This window comes from Eschrichtius robustus, chromosome 9, assembly GCF_028021215.1.
Source record: "Eschrichtius robustus isolate mEscRob2 chromosome 9, mEscRob2.pri, whole genome shotgun sequence".
Taxonomy (NCBI): domain Eukaryota; kingdom Metazoa; phylum Chordata; class Mammalia; order Artiodactyla; family Eschrichtiidae; genus Eschrichtius; species Eschrichtius robustus.
The window spans coordinates 25343103-25359549 of record NC_090832.1 but is presented as its reverse complement, the minus strand read 5'-3'; the positions used below and the strand labels follow the sequence as shown (position 1 = coordinate 25359549).

General features: G+C 43.1%; 1 protein-coding gene across 1 annotated transcript; it reads left to right on the top strand.

The window, feature by feature from the left end:
• The first annotated feature begins 928 nt into the window (after positions 1–928).
• Positions 929–14849, top strand: ABRACL (ABRA C-terminal like). The gene is made up of 3 exons (XM_068551535.1): positions 929–1290; positions 6534–6600; positions 14262–14849. The coding sequence occupies exons 2-3, from the start codon at positions 6540–6542 to the stop codon at positions 14444–14446; spliced, it is 246 nt and encodes an 81-aa protein (XP_068407636.1). The 5' UTR covers positions 929–1290; positions 6534–6539; the 3' UTR covers positions 14447–14849.
• Positions 14850–16447: the final 1598 nt, after the last annotated feature.

The window sequence follows — 16447 nt, the reverse complement described above, 5'->3', positions numbered from 1 at the left end:
GCGGTGTCCAGTGCAGCCCTAAGGACCTGGATACTCATATCTTCCTGGGGAGCAGGTCTTTGTTGTTCTTAATATACCACTGGGTGTCAGCTTCCCATAGAGGCACTTCTACCACTTCCACCCCCATCCACCTTCTACTTCATCTTTGGTTTTTGCTTACTCCAGTGTTTGTTTGCTTTGTGGCGGCCCATTTTCTCTACTTCTGCTTCAAGCCCTCTCAGCTTCAGCCTTCCTGTCAGATAGCTCATTCTCTGTATTCTCCCCTTTCCATTTCCAAGGGAGAATCTGATTGGCTTATCTAATGATCCGAGTCCCGGTTTGGTGAGGACTGTTTGTTCCAGGTCACCTCTTAGGGTGATGGCCAGTTTATGGACTGTGTCTCTTGGGTCACATGACTACGCTTAATCCAATCAGCTACGGCGGGGCGGGGCGGGGGGGAGAAATTTGGGGGCAGTTATTTGTGCAACCTTTGTCCTAGGAATAGTTTGGGTGAGTTCTCTCAGCAGGGTCTCGGTTTCCTTTTTGAAGGGACGCCAGGTACAGCAAACATGTCACACACATACACAAACACACACTGATTAAAACAAGAGTTACTAAAATAAAGGATGCATGAATAAAATGATTTAATTATGCGGTTACATGTAGGAAATAATAAAGAGGGGAAGAAATCTATATTGACCGGGACCAAGAATTAGCTTTGTCCAAGTAAAGTTTCTTCGCAGTAGAACAAATTGGTTTTCAAACATGAATTTTCTTTTGCAAAACTGACCATCCTGTTGTCACGTCTGTAGCTTTCTGAAGGCTCCTGCTCCTGGCTTACGTTCCTCCTAGGAGACCTCAGCATTCAGCACGTTGGGGACGCTTTGCTTCCTAAGTTAAGAGAGAGATCCTGGCAGGAAGTCAACGTCCAGGATCAGATGCTGGGTTTGAAGATCCCTGGCTCCGAGCGGCGCGTGGGGAAAGGCGGCGGTAATCGAAGCTGTGGGCGCGTTTTCCTAGAAGCCTCCAGCGCTCCGCCACCTGTCTGGAGTCTGCCCCCGTCTCGGGCATCTCCTCTCCTGAGTTTCCTCCTCATAGGCTTGTCCCTGGGAGTGTGGGCGGCCGCATTCCTGAGCACCGAAACTCTCACCCCCCTCCCCCCGCTAGCCGTCCTCCTCCTGCACACCAGCCTTTCTTTTCTGCCTCAGTCACTTCCTTCCTCAGCCTCTTCCTCCCCAGTGTGTTGAAGAAGATAACCAGCCCGCGCCGACGCAGCCCCAGTTTTCTCGGAAAAGAAAAGGAGGCGGAGAGGTGAGTGATTGCCCTGGGAAGATGTGGCCAGGTAGGTATGAAGGATGGACGGGGGTAGCCGGTGGAGGCCAAGCAGCCGGGGGGATCGTGGGCTGCGGGTGGAGAGCCGGGACCGGGAGGGGGCGAAGACGCCTGGAGGGTATAACTGACCTTGGGCTGAGCGGGTGCGGGGGACCGGGTGGGCGCGCCCCTGCGCCCCCCAACTCTCCAACGGACTTCCGCCCTCGGCTCACGTGACATTTTGCCGACCGGGGGCGGACAGGGCAGGGAGACCCGCAGCGTTTAAAGATTTTTACCGCGGAGCAACATGTCCGCTTTGCGCTTGGGGAGCCAGTTCCGCAGAGCTGAGCGGGGACGGGCTGGGAGTGAGGGGACAGGCTCCCCCGAGGAATCTGGTGGCTTCAGGGCAGTGGACTCTGCGGCGCCGGCGGCGGGTGCGGATCTGTACGCTCCCGATTCTGTGTGCGGCGTGGGTGGTAGTGAGGGGACACCAGCGACTCGGGGAGCCCCGGGCTGGGTCCGTTTGCGTCGCTCGGTTTGGGCGCTCGCCCTCGGGGCGCGCCGGGGCGCACCGACAGCCGCGGAGCGCGGGCAGGCGGCGCTGGCGCGAGACTCTCGGAGACAAAGGCTTCCGGAATGCGGTTCTTCCTGGGGAGGTCGCCCGGGAGCCAGCCGTGCGCCCCGGAGCAGGGGGCCGAACCCCGCGCTCCCCAGCTCTGCACTGGTACCGGTGGTGACCGTGTGATGGCCCGCTGGGGACAGGGTTTTGGGACCCCTTCCGGGCCAGCTCCCAAACTTGGTGCAGGGATGACCAAATATGGAGTGTGTGAGCGCCTGCGAGGGGCAGGAAGGAACCCAGTCATTCTTTGACCGGCACCAGCTGCTCGTCAGGGATTGAGAAGGAGGGCTGGGAAACGGTGGCCAGCCCCAGTGTGGAGAGGTGGCGCCTGATTCCAAGATGTCCCCACCCCAGTAGGCTTATTCCCTGACATTAGAAAATGTCTAGGTATTGCCTCCAAACTTAAAAAAAAAAAAACAAAAAACCAACAAAGCAAAACAAAAAAGGAACCAACCACCCAACGGAAAAAGCTATGAGAGTCCTTAAATATATTCTTAAGCGCATATTGATGGTGGAGCATTTCAGCCTATGGCCCAGATGGCCCAGTGCTCCCACATTCCGCTTTCTTTGTGATTCCCACGCACAGTGCCTAATTGGATTCTGTCTCAATTAGAGGGCCCGACTAGCATCTGCCATCGCCTTCCCCTGAGCCTCCCACTGAGGGGCTCTTTCTTTCCCTTAGACTTGCTCTGCCCATGCCTCTCATTGTTCTTGATCTTGCAGCTTAACACCAGTCCCAGGCTTCTGTCCTTATAAAATGTCATGGGCCTTCCAAGGATTGTGCAGCAGAGTATTTTTTACTCCTTTGTCCTCATTAAATAATCAAATAAAGACGTAAACCATGCCAAATTATGTATGCTAGCAATAGTTTCTAAGCCTGTTATTTTCCTACTTGGAAGGGTCAGTGCAGGGAACCTTTCTTACTTTGTAAGTGTCTGCCTTAGTAAGTACTCAGCATGTAATATTTCACACAAATACAACCCACTGTTATATTTAGTGCAGTTGGCATAATAACCAGCAAAAAAAAAAAAATTAAAAAAAAGGGAGAAGAGCCAGAATGATGCAGTAGAAACGGCATTTAATTGTGGGAAAAGCCCCTCGGAGTCAGTTTCATCATCCATAAAATGGGGATAAATAATATTACTTCGTAAGGTTCTTAGGTTTACATGAATTAATGCAGATAAGGAGCCTCAGGTGTAATTAATTACAAAGAAATTCTGGTTGCCTTCCTGTCTTAAAATTGGATGAACATACATCTATCTGCTTAATGTGATCCAGGAATTCACACTACTTAAGGGCGGGATTTTCTCTTTGAGTCTCATTATTTTAGGAGAATTAGGTCTGAAGTGTGTGGCTGGTGGGGAGTGGAAGGAGTGGAAAACGATGTTAAAGAGATAAATATTCAGGGTGGGAGGAAATCAAAGCATCTGAGAATTGGAAAGGACTGTAATCCCCTTGGACATTTCCCTTTCTATTTTGTCCAGTGTGGGCTGATTTCTTCATCAACCCTCACAGATCCATACTACTACTGCAAACTTTATTCACTGTTAGACTGTTTTGATTGTTAGAGAAATTTTGTCTCATATGGCTTTCAAATCTGCCTTTCTGTTCCATCTATGCATCCTACCCAATAGAGCAACACAAAATAAGACTATTCACATAAGTACATAAAAGGAGCTTTACTTTTTTTTTTTTTTTAATAGATTTGTTTTATTTATTTATTTTTTGGCTGCGTTGGGTCTTCCGTGGCTGTGCACAGGCTTTCTCTAGTTGCCGAGGGCTTCTCACTGCGGTGGCTTCTCCTGTTGCGGAGCACAGGCTCCAGGCGCACGGGCTTCAGCAGTTGTGGCGCACGGGCCCAGGTGCTCCGCGGCATGTGGAATCCTCCCGGATGAGGGCTCGAACCCGTGTTCCCTGCATTGGCAGCCAGACTCCTAACCACTGCGCCACCAGGGAAGCCCCAATAAAAGGAGCTTTAATTTTTAAAAAATAGAAGCAGGTCTTCTCTAGGCTAACTTTAAAAGTCAAGATTCTTTAGAGTGCAAGTGACAGAAACTTAAGCAAACCAGCACAAGCCAAACCAGGAAAGATTGGTTCATGTAACTGGAAAGTCCAAGGTCATATACAGACTCAATCACTGTTATGTGGCTGGATTTTTCTTTGTGTCAGCTTTATTCCTGGCAGGCTCTTTTCACATGGTAGCCATTTATATAAGGGCTGTGAACTTATACCTTAAAACCCAGTAGGAAAGTGTCTTTTTACTAGTAGTTCTGGCAAAATTCATGGGCTGAACCCATTGTTCAGGATGGGATCACCTATCCTATGTCCCAAACCAATTATTCTGACTTTGAACCACTCCTGGAGTCCAGGGTGAGGCTCTACCCAAGATACATGGGTTTAGAGTAAGGAAGGAAAGGCTCTACCCAAACAAACATTAGACTGCTGGTGCCAGAAGGCGGAATGTGTGCTGAGCAGGGAAATATAACAGCTGTCCACCACACTGACACTAACAGGTTTTTTTCTTACCATTATTCTCATGGCATGTCTTTCAGTTGTGTCCTCTGTGTATGTTTTAGCTTTTTAGTGTCTCTCTTAAACTATCTTGAATTGAATATAATGTTATAATTTCACCAACACAAAGTTCCCACATTTGGACACTATAATTTTTGATATTTGGTTTTATGTAGATGCATTAACCTAAGGTTGCATTTTATTGCAATGTAGGCTTCTTAAATTATAAGATTTACACGAAAGTGTAGCAGTGTAGATGTGTAGTTGTGCTTTTATTATTAGCTGATAGAAAATCTGGGGTCTCGATCAATATCATTTAAACATAGATGTCATTCTTGTTTTTTCAAAGCTACCGAGCATTAGTTACAATCTGTCTGAATAAAGTTGTTTCTTCCAAATCATCACCCCAGCGTAAACCATTCAGACAATCCCACTCTTTTATTTGATTTGGAAAACTTACGATTTGCAAACAGACTGAATTGATTCCTCTTTTGACCAGCTGCTCATGCTTTCCAACCCTCATGTTGCTGTTTTCACTGTAAATTACTGCCTTCCTATAGAAACTCATTCTTCTTCCTTTACTTCTATAATCCAACAAGGTTGGGTTTCTCTCCTCCAGCTCTACCTGCACCTTCCTATTTCTTGCTGTGTTTGTCTCCTCCCACTTTCTGTAGGTGTTCGCCACGCCCCTTTACCTTTTCTGTCGGAGTGCACTTCCTCCCTCTCAGAGCTCCTCTCTGTTCCTTATATAAATCAGCAGCTCCATGGTGACAACACCCACAGGTGTGGTTCCATCCCTTCTCATGTCTTTGCTCATTTTCCAGTCTGCAAACCAGTTATTTATTGAACTCCTGCTGTTGGTGCCAGACGTGGTCCAGCAGTGAGCATGACAGTCAGATCCCCGCATAGAGGAGCTCACTGTCTAGTGATAAAAACTGAGAAGCTGGTCATTCCAATCAAGTGAAATGAAGAGGGCACACATGCTGTGGGAACACACACGGGAGAGCTCTCCTACCCCAGGGATTCAGGGAGGGCTTCCTGCAGGAAGTTATATCTCAGCTGGGACTGGACGTATGGAAGTTAGCCCCAAGAAAGAGGAATAGCCAGAGTCCGGGTTGAAGAAGAAACAGGATATGTGAAGGCTGGAGGTGTGAGAGTGAGGGGCATTTGAGGAATAAAAAGAAGCCCCATGAAACTGCAGCCTGGATTCAAGGGGGTAGATTTGAGGCAGCTGGAACGGTGGAATGGTGGGCAGAGCCCAGCCCGTGGAGGACCTCATGAGCCCAGGGGATTCTCACAGCCGCTGTTAGTCCTGAACTCCTTATCCAAAGATGAATGGTTTTCATCACAGGCTCTCCATTACTGTCAGGTTGCACTGGGCACTGCTGGAGGAAGGGACCCAGAAGTCATCATTGCGCTGACCCCATGGTATTAAAATTGCCTTGGATCCACCTGGATCCGCCTTCCTTACTGGACCGCAGGCTCCCGGAGGGGATGGATTGTGTTGGTTTATCCTGGTACCACCAGCTTCTAGCTTAGGGCCTGCCCCAAGTGTGCTGCGGTTTGTTTTGTTTTTTGCTTCTGTGCTTTTGTATATACTCGTCCCTGTGCCTAGAACATTCTTTCCCAACTGTCTACTGGCCACTCCTCCCCAGTGACGAAAACTTCTGTGGCTTCCTCCTTTGTGTTCCCTTAATGCCTTGGACCCACCACTAAAAGAGTGCTTTCTTGTCACTTTGCTATTCATTCCAGGCCTCTCTCTGCTTCTGGATGGTGAGTTCCCTGAGGGCAGGTCCTGTGTCACTCACCGTTGTATTTTTGGTGCCCAGAGCCTGGGCTTAGAGTTCATAGTGGGTGCAAGGAGAATGGCTTCATTCTGCCCAGTAGACTGTGTAGAAGAGTGAGATCAGCCCAGAAGGGCAGTTATAAAATTGGGGAAATGGAGGTACTCTAGGGCCGGGTACATCATGCAAGTATTTTTAGGAAGAGGGCCACAGTAAATTAATAGCTACAAATGCTACATGAAAAAAAGAAAGGGCCCTTGAATTTTGCAAGGTGTGTTTAATGGAACGTAGAAACTGTAGTAATACACATGTATTTTTTTCTCCCTCAGGCAGCAATGAATGTGGATCACGAAGTTAACCTCTTAGTGGAGGAAATTCATCGTCTGGGTTCAAAAAGTAAGTATTATAACATGGATACAGTATTTCTTCTGAGTTTGTGTTAGAGCAGGTAGGACTAACTTTTAGAGGCATATGAAAGGATCACCTAGAGATTCAGGACACAGTTATGGCAGCTCTTCTGTCAGCCTCAGGTGATAACTGCTCTCCGCCCTGAAGTGATTTCTGGAGACACAGAGCCACTGGGGTATTGTGTTTCTTATACAAAGAATGGTTGAGATATTTCATTATCCTTTGAATGGAAAGAAAATTGCTGTGCTTCCGTAACCTAGCTGCATTGAAATCTTGTAATTAAATCGTGTTCAAATTTTTATTTGTCACACTATTAAAATTCATTTTTTTCTGCTTTACCCTGCCACCATTTTGCAAATTGCCAAATGACTAGGGACTCGGATTGAAATTTTAATAAATTGTCTTTATTTTCTCCAAGTTTTTGAGTTTTGTCTAATCAGGTGTTTATGTGTATATAACTAAAAGAACCCATCCTTTAGGTAGTTTTCTTTTAAAGTTAGTTTTCCCTGTAGCAGCATATAAGCAGCTATTGTGAAATTTGTAACATGTAAAATTGGTAGTATTAGTGTCCTTTTCCTAAGTTGTAATGAAAGCAACTGTTATGCTTGTAGCTGTAAGTATTTCGTGCATCTCAGACCAGACATACAAGAGTTTGGGGAGCATTTCGAAAATTGTAAGAGCAGTAGATACATTCAGCAGCAACTGGGATAATGGAACCCAAAGTTTTAAAATTACATCATATAAGTGAAAAACAACTTTAAAAAGTACCTTGAAGGAGTTGCTTGTCATTATAGCTTGATTCTTCTTACTTATAGCTCTGTCTACTTATGAATCACAAATCATTTGAAATAACAAGAGGTACCTTGAAAATTCCATTAAGCCATTAGTATCAAATGTCCCCTGTAGTTTTCTGTTGCTGATGTAACAGTACTATAAACTTTGTGACATGAAGCAACACATTTAATATCTTTTTAAAAAAATATATTTTATTGAAGTGTAGTTGATTTACAACATTGTATTAATTTCTTCTGTACAGCAAAGTGATTCAGTTATATATATGTATATATATTCTTTTTCATATTCTTTTCCATTATGGTTTATCACAGGATATTGAAATAGTTCCCTGTGCTATACAGTAGGACCTTGTTGTTTACCCATTCTATATACAATAGTTTGCATCTGCTAACCCCAAACTCCCAATCCATTCCTCCCCCGTATACCCTCCCACTTGGTAACCACAAGTCTGTTCTCTATGTCTGTGAGTCTGTTTCTGTTTTGTAAATAAGTTCATTTGTGTCATATTTTAGATTCTACATATAAGTGATATCATATGGTATTTGTCTTTCTCTTTCTGACTTACTTCACTTAGTATGATAATCTCTAGGTCCATCCTGGTTGCTGCAAATGGCATCTCATTCTTTTTTATGGCCAAGTAGTATTCCATTGTATATATGTTCCACATCTTCTTTATCCATTCATCTGTCGATAGACATTTTGGTTGCTTCCATGTCTTGGCTATTGTGAATAGTGCTGCTATGATCATAGAGGTGCATGTATCCTTTTGAATTATAGTTTTGTCCACATTTAATATCTCAGTGGTCATGTAGGTTGGGAGTCTGTCTCAGTCTGTTTGGGCTGCTATAACAAAATACCCTGAACTGGGTGACTTATAAACAGCAGAATTAATTGCTCATAGTTCTGAAGGTTGGAGGTCCGAGATCAGGGTGCCAGCATGGTCAGCTTGGAGTCCTCTTCCAGGTCTCAGACTTCTTGTATCTTCTCATGGTGAAAGAGGCTAAGGATCTCTTTGCAGCCTTTTTATCTATCTATCTATCTATCTATCTATCTATCTATCATTGTGGTAACATTGGTTTATAAGATTGTGTAAGTTTCATGTGATACAACACAGCATGCTCTTCTGTTTGGTTTGGTTTGTTCATTTATTTGGGGGGTTTTGTTTGTTTGTTTTTTATATTCCACATATGAGTGAAATCATATGGCATTTGTCTTTCTCTGTCTGACTTACTTCACTTAGCATAATACCCTCAAGGTGCATCCATGTTGTCACAAATGGCAAGGTTTCATCTTTTTTTTATGGCTGATGATATCTTGCAGCCTCTTTTATAAGACATTAATCCTTATGACTCATGACTTTACACCCTTACACCCCCCCATGGCTTTGGCACCTCCCAAAGGCCCCATCTACTAATATCATTACCTTGTGGGGTTAGGATTTCCACATATGAATTTTGGAAGAACACAGCCATTCAGACCACAGCAGAGTCTGATAAAGGTCACCTGGGCTAAAATCAAGGTGTTGGCAGGGTGCATTCCTTTCTGGAAGCTCTAGAGAATCTGTTTCCTAGCCTTTTTTCTAGCTTCCAGAGGCAGTCTGCCTTCCTCGGCTCATGGTTCCTTCTCCATCCTCAGCTTGCTAAGTTCTCACATTGCATCACTCTAATCAAACACATGAACAATCTTTCCTAATTCCATTTTTCTCCCACCCACTTCACCATATTCACTCAATGGAAGTTCAGTGAGTCTTTTTATTTATTTATTTATTTGTTTATTTATTTTTGGCTGCATTGGGTCTTCATTGCTGGGCGCGGGCTTTCTCTAGTTGCGCTGAGAGGGGGCTACTCTTCGCTGTGGTGAGCGAGCTTCTCATTGCAGTGGCTTCTCTTGTTGCGGAGCACGGGCTCTAGGTGCTCAGGCTTCAGTAGTTGTGGCACGTGGGCTCAGTAGTTGTGGCTTGTGGGCTCTAGAGCACAGGCTCAGTAGTTGTGGCCCACGGGCTTAGTTGCTCCACGGCATGTGGGATCTTTCCGGACCAGGGATCGAACCCATATCCCCTGAATTGGCAGGCGGATTCTTAACCACTGTGCCACCAGGGAAGTCCCTCAGTGAGTCTTATTTTCGATAGTGATGCCCCTACCTGTGTTCCTCATTTCTACATTCTCAGTTTCTCCTGAGCTCTGTGACGAGCTCTGTCACTCTTGGGAGTAGTACTATTGTTTGGATTGTTAAAGATATTAAAGATGTATTTCCAAAGATTTGTTGGATTTCCTTATTAGATCTTTCTCCATGTCAGCTTAGTGTTTATTGGTCACATTCAATTGCATTTAAAAGTCTAACCTCTATATCCCTAGCACAGTGTTATTATTTGCTAAGGCAAACTGAACCTGCACTTCAAAATGAGCAGCTTTACGAACTAGATGACTACAAAGTAATTATCCTAACTTCTACAAGGATGAAAATATTTTGAACATTGCAACTTCACTAGGCCTCCTTGACTTACCTGTTCCTGGTAATAGATGACTTTTAAGTTGGAAAGCATCTATGGAGATATGTTATCTACTGACAGGTTATGGTTATTTATGTTGTGTCTGGAATAATTTTGACTAATCTATGATTTAAATTAATCATATTTAGACTAATCTAAATATGATGTATTAGCCGAAGTTGGAGATTGATGAATTTAGTTTTACCTGTTTCTTTTAAAATAAAGTTCTTTAAAGTCTCTCATTTTTCATCCTGTAGAAAAGAATTAAGTGGATAAAGATTATTTGGAGATTTAAACTCCTCTGTTTAACAAATATTTCTTGAGTGCTGCCTTTGTGCTCAAGTGCTGGAGATGGGAAAATAAACAAAATTCCATCTCAGCCCTTGCGGACCTCTTTAGGTATCGAGAAGACAGATAAACTGGAAACGTGTATTGAGAAGTGGTTAAGAGTGTGTGCTCTGGGGGACTTCCCTGGTGGCTCAGTGGTTAAGAATCCACCTGTCAATGCAGGGGACACGGGTTCAAGCCCTGATGCGGGAAGATCCCACATGTCGCGGAGCAACTAAGCCCGTGAGCCGCAACTACTGAGTCTGCACTCTAGAGCCCGCGAGCCACAACTACTGAAGCCTGCATGCCTAAAGCCCGTGCTCCGCAACAAGAGAAGCCACCGCAATGAGAAGCCCGCGCACCACAACGAAGAGTAGCCCTCGCTCGCCGCAACTAGAGAAAGCCCGCGTGCAGCAATGAAGACCCAATGCAGCCAAAAATAAATAAATAAATAAATTTATTTTAAAAAAAGGAGTGTGTGCTCTGGAGTCAGACTCTGGGAATGAATCCTAGCTCTTCCGTATTCTTGCTGTGTGACCTTGGGCACATTTCTAAACTTTTCTGACTACTACTCTTTCAATGAGTATTGAAGACATTTGTTTCTCACACTTTAAAATCTCTAAAATAAGGACGTATTTTGTGATACATGGTGTGCTATTGTTAAATTGGAAGTTTAATTGGAACATAAAGTAATGGTGCTGTCTTGCAATCAATTGTGTCTTATCTTTGACAAAATGGTTAAGTGAGTTTTAATGATTGTAAAATGCATTGAACGGTTCAATAAATGCATTCAATGTTACTCAATAAATGTTAGCTATTATTACTGTAATTGATGGTGAATGCTTTGACTGATATATACTCAATTTTATAAGAAGAGCTTTAATAGCTCGACTGAAGGAATCATGGATGACTTCTCAGAGAAGGTGACATTTGAGTCCATTTTTGAAGAAAAAAGAATTTAGCTAAAAAAGAGGGTCTAGGATGCTGGGTAGATGGCTCAATATGGGCAAAGTTACCAGGGGAGGTGACTCCTGTCACCTTGGGTAACACCAAGGTGCTAATTTTGACTGTATCACAAGGTGCATGGAACATTATGGCAGGAATCAGGTGAGAGATGAGTGCAAGGGCCAGAGGATGGAGAGTCTTAATTGTGAGGCCATGGTCTTCACTTCAGTTTGAAGGTGATAGGGAGCTATTGAAAGATTAGAGTAGAAGAATATCAATTTAAGTTTGCATCATACAAAGTTTCTTCCACATTTTAAATTCTGCATCAATGTAGAGGGTGTATTTGGGGTAAACATGGAGAAGGGGAAACTGATAAGGAGTCTTGCAGTTAGCCACGTGAGAATCAGTTTGGGCCTGAACCAAGGAATTAATGAAGGGGAGAGGCTAGAGCAACAGAAGATACAAAGAAGGTGGCATCACCTGGACATTTGTCAGATTGAGGGGTGAGTGGGCAGGAGAACTCTGAGATTACAGCCAGGTTTCTGCCTTTGGTACCTTTAAAAACTTAACCTAAATTGAGAATTTACCATAGGCTGGCACTCTATAAAAGACTTTACCTATATTCCATCTTTTAATCTTTGCAATAACCCTGTGAGGGGTATTTTTACCCTCATAACTGCAACTCAGATTGCTTGAAGGACCTGCCAGGTTACCAGCAGCTGCACTGATTCCTGTAATCAGTGAAAGATTCTCATTGCAAACAGAGGGTTGTGCAGCTAGAAGTTAAGAAATCAAACAGGTGCAGGAATTCCTTGCGGACCAGTGGTTAGAACTCTGAGCTTTCACTGCCGAGGGCGCAGGTTCAATCCCTGGTCGGGGAACTAAGATCCCGCAAGCCACGAGGCGCGGCCAAAAAAAATAAAAGGGAAATCAAACAGGTGCATCTTTGCTTTCCAGGCCAAGCATTCTCTGTTTTCCTTTACAAACTTATTTCCTTCTTCTTCTCCTCTTAGATGGTTTACTTGAGTAAATCAGCCACTCTAATTACTGTTCTCCTAGACACTTACTTGTTTCACCTGTACCTAATGGCACATACCCCATTTCTCTCATTCGTAATTGAACCAATGTTAACTGATGAATGGATAAATAAAATGTATTATATCCATAAAAAAAATAATTGAACCAATAATGATCATTGATCAGGTGCTTAGCATGTGCTGGGCACTGTGCTTTGTGCTTTAGAACTGTGTCCCCAACCTCACAGTGTGGGAGGTATTAAGATCCCCTTTATACAGATGAGGAAACTGAGGCTTAGGGAGCTTACATAAAAGTTCTCAAGGCCAAGCAACTAGCAGATGGCCAGGATTTCAACTGAGGACTGTCAAGTTTTTTTAAAAAGCTCTGTGTTATACTCCCTTTAAAGTCCAGAACAGGTACTGCCCATCATGAAGTCTTCCCTTCCCATTCTAGCCCAGTCATCTTGTTCTTGACATCCAATCACGTACTGCTTTGTGCTGTTGTTTTACTGTATGTTTATTTCCTTGTGGGAATGGAAGCCATTTCTTTGATAGCTAGAAAGTGATTCTATACTTCCTTCTCTCTGCCTCTAGTGCCCAGCACAGGGCTGCACCCACAGTAGGAGTTTACTAAGCTGCAGGCTATAAGCTCTAGCAGGGGAGCGCAGGAACTCAAGAACCCTTCTCACTGTGATGGCCATCTACTTGACAGGGGGCGCAGCTTTGGGAGGGAAGAACTTGGAGCAGTGCAGTAGGATGGGACTGGGTCAAGGGTTCAGCCAGGTAGATCAAAGGATACAGCCAACAGTTGGAAGGTGTCCTAGATTACCCTTTGAGACTTCAGTTGATTGACTTTTAGCCAAAGATCCACCTTTTGTTTACCTTAATTTAAAAAAAAACTTTTTTTTAGAACAGTTTTAGATTTGCAATAAAATTGAGAGGAAGGTGTAGAGATTTTCCATATACCCTCTGACCCCCGCACATACGTAGTCTCCCCCATTATCAACATCCCCCACCAGAGGGGTACCTTTGTTACAGTTGATGACTCTACATTGACATATCATTATCACCCAGAGTCCATGGTTTACATCACATTTCACTCTTGGTATTGTACATTCTGTGGGTTGACTAATGCGTAAGGACGTGTCTCCATCATTATAGTATCATAGAGTAACTTCACTGCTTTAAAAATTCTCTGTGCTCTGCCTGTTCATCTCTCCCGTATCCTAACCACGGAAAACCACTGATCTTTTTACTTAGTTTTCTCTTTTTCCATAGTTTTGCCTTTTCCAGGATATCCCATAGTTGGAATCATACAGCATGTAGCTTTTTCAGATCGCTTTCTTTCACTAAGTAATACATATTTAAGGTTCCTCCATGTTTTTCATGACTTGATAGCTCATTTCTTTTTAGTGTTTACCTTAACTTTTAACATCTATATTAAAAACTGGCCTTCAAACTAGATAATCTAGGGATTCTGGTAAATAAAGATTTCTTCATTTTTAAGGTCACCACTCCTTCCCTGGGGCTTCTGCGCATGTTCAGAACACACTTAGAGAAACACTCCTCCTGAGCCGGGGTTTCTCTTGTACTTGTTATTTTTATCGATTCAACAACTAACAATTAAAAAATCGAAATTTAGACAGAGAGGAATTGTCCACTGTAGTGCTGTAACACATTCACTTTTTTTTTTTGCCATACCGTGTGGCATGCTGGATCTTAGTTCCCCGGCTAGGGAGACCAGGGATTGAACCTGTGTCCCCTGCAGTAGAAGCACGGAACCTTAACCACTGGACCTCCAGGGAAGTCCCACACATTCACTTTTTGTTACTGTTTCTTAGTTCTCTTCCACTCTCTATCCAGATGATACTGAAGCTAGGAGATGTAGCATACATTGCATTTATTCTATCACTTTTTGAATCTGGCAAGAGGTTTCACTGAATTTTTGACTGTTGACTGTTAAACTGTAATCTTCGTTAACCTTCAGTTAGATGTTTATGAAAGATTATGTGTATCTGCCACACATGGTGGCAAGAAACAGACTTTGCACCGGCTAACCTTGTGTTTTCTCAAACTAGATGCTGATGGAAAATTAAGTGTGAAATTTGGGGTCCTCTTCCGAGATGACAAATGTGCCAATCTCTTTGAAGCACTGGTAGGAACTCTCAAAGCTGCAAAAAGAAGGAAGATGATTACGTACCCAGGAGAGCTACTTTTGCAAGGTGTTCATGATGATGTTGACATTATATTGCTGCAAGATTAATGTGGCTTGCATAGCTTTGTTTATTGTGTTTTTTGTTTGTTTCTGGTAAACTGGAATATTACATCAAAGGACAAACATATTAGCATACTTAATGTATTTTTATAGAACTTTATAAACAAAAGGAGACTCATTTTAGAAGCCTGTCCTTTTTTATATCTTGAAAGCAAATTTATGTATTACACTGTAAAATAAACAAAACCTATTATTTTTCTCAGGAATCTGGCTGGAAAATGTAGGCAATGAGGCTTTTTTGGTGGGGATGCAAGAGTGTTTGTTTCATAAATCATTCTTAGATAATTTCTACAGACATTTGACATTCTATGAAATCAAGAAGCAAACTTGAAGACCAGCTCCCACAATGAATGTAATGTTTATGTAATAAAAGCATGTAACTCTCTTAAAATTGCCTTATTGCCTTATTTTGTCATTTGAGATTTATGTATCTCTCAGAATCAAGTTTTTGCATCAAGATTAGGTAACTGCAGTAAAAGTTATCTTAATTTGAAGAAAAATTCTCTTAAAACTACAGAATTTAAAAAGTAGGGATGGTTAGTGTTATGATTTGGCCCTATAAAAAATATTAATTTTGATGCCTATATTGTGCTTGCCACTGGGTTAGGGGACATGCCCCCAAAAATGTAACCTAAAAACTTCACTTTCTAATTGGATTAGTTAGACCAACCTGAAATAATACAGGATTATCCGTGATTGCATGTTGCAGCTTGTAGTACAGAACTGAAAATGATACAGAATCTCAAGGAGGATAAGATCAGTGAAAGGCATGATGGTTGGAAGAGGTATAGAGGAGGTGGAATTTGCAGGATTGGAGCTGATTATATCCAGAGGGAAAAAGATGGGATGGATGAGGGTGATGACTCAAGGTAAGGCAGAGGGACGTGAATTAGCAAGGCATGATCTTGTGAAAGGTAGGATGTCAGGTTGACTGGAATGTTAGGAAGAGAGGTGATTCAGTTTGGCTAATTAAGGTGGAACCTGGGAAGCCAGGGAGAGGAGTCTGGGGAAAAATTGGAGCAGGGAAGTTCCATGATGAAAGTGATGTTTAGTGAAGGTAGCTCTGCCACTGGTAACTAGGGTGGACTGTGGAGAGTGCGGAGGTAGTCAGACAAGCCAGCAAAAACATTGCTCAAGCATCTCATGGCGGTGGTGATAATGGGAAGGCAGAGGAAGGATGGAGTCCAAGCACATTTTAAAGGAAATTGAAACTTTGTCACCAGTACCTTTTCTTTTGTGACAGGACCCTAATTCAAACTAGACTAAAGAACAACAGAATTCACTGGTACTTCATAGTCACTGCTAACATTTATCAGGCATTTATTATGCTAATCCTCATATAACCCTGTGAGGTAGGTATTATAGATGAGGTAAGAGAGATACGGAAGAGTTAAGAGCTTCTCCAAGTTTACCTAGCCAGAAAGTGGGCAAGTCAGGGTTTTGAAGTTTGACTCATCTAACTGGCAAGTCCAGGGATGGGATGGAATTCAGGCATGGCTGGCTCCAGGGACTCAAACACCGTTGTTTAAACACTCTGACTTTCCATATTGGCTCTGATGACTTCTTTGGTTTATTCTCATTCTCTTTCTACTCTAAATATGTTTCCTGCATATAGATGCCTGCAGGTAGTTGCAAATTCGTCTACTCCTAGATTAGCAACTCTAGCAGAGAGAGAATTATACATTAATTATGAATTCAAAGAAAGGAACTCTGACTGGCTCCACTTGCAGCATAAATCTACCCCTCTGATCAATAACATTTGCCAGAGGGATGAGATATCTTGAATGACCTGGGTCATATGCTTGTTTCTGAGTGAGTATTGGGTAGGAGACTGTGCTTCACAGCCTCACCTCAAATAGGAGAGTTCCCCGAAGGGAAGGATGCTAAGTAACATGGGAACAACACAGGTTGAATATAGATACAAGAGATCTTTTGAGGATGAATCCATAAAATATATATGTGGCAGAAAACAAAGATAAGTGAGAAGAA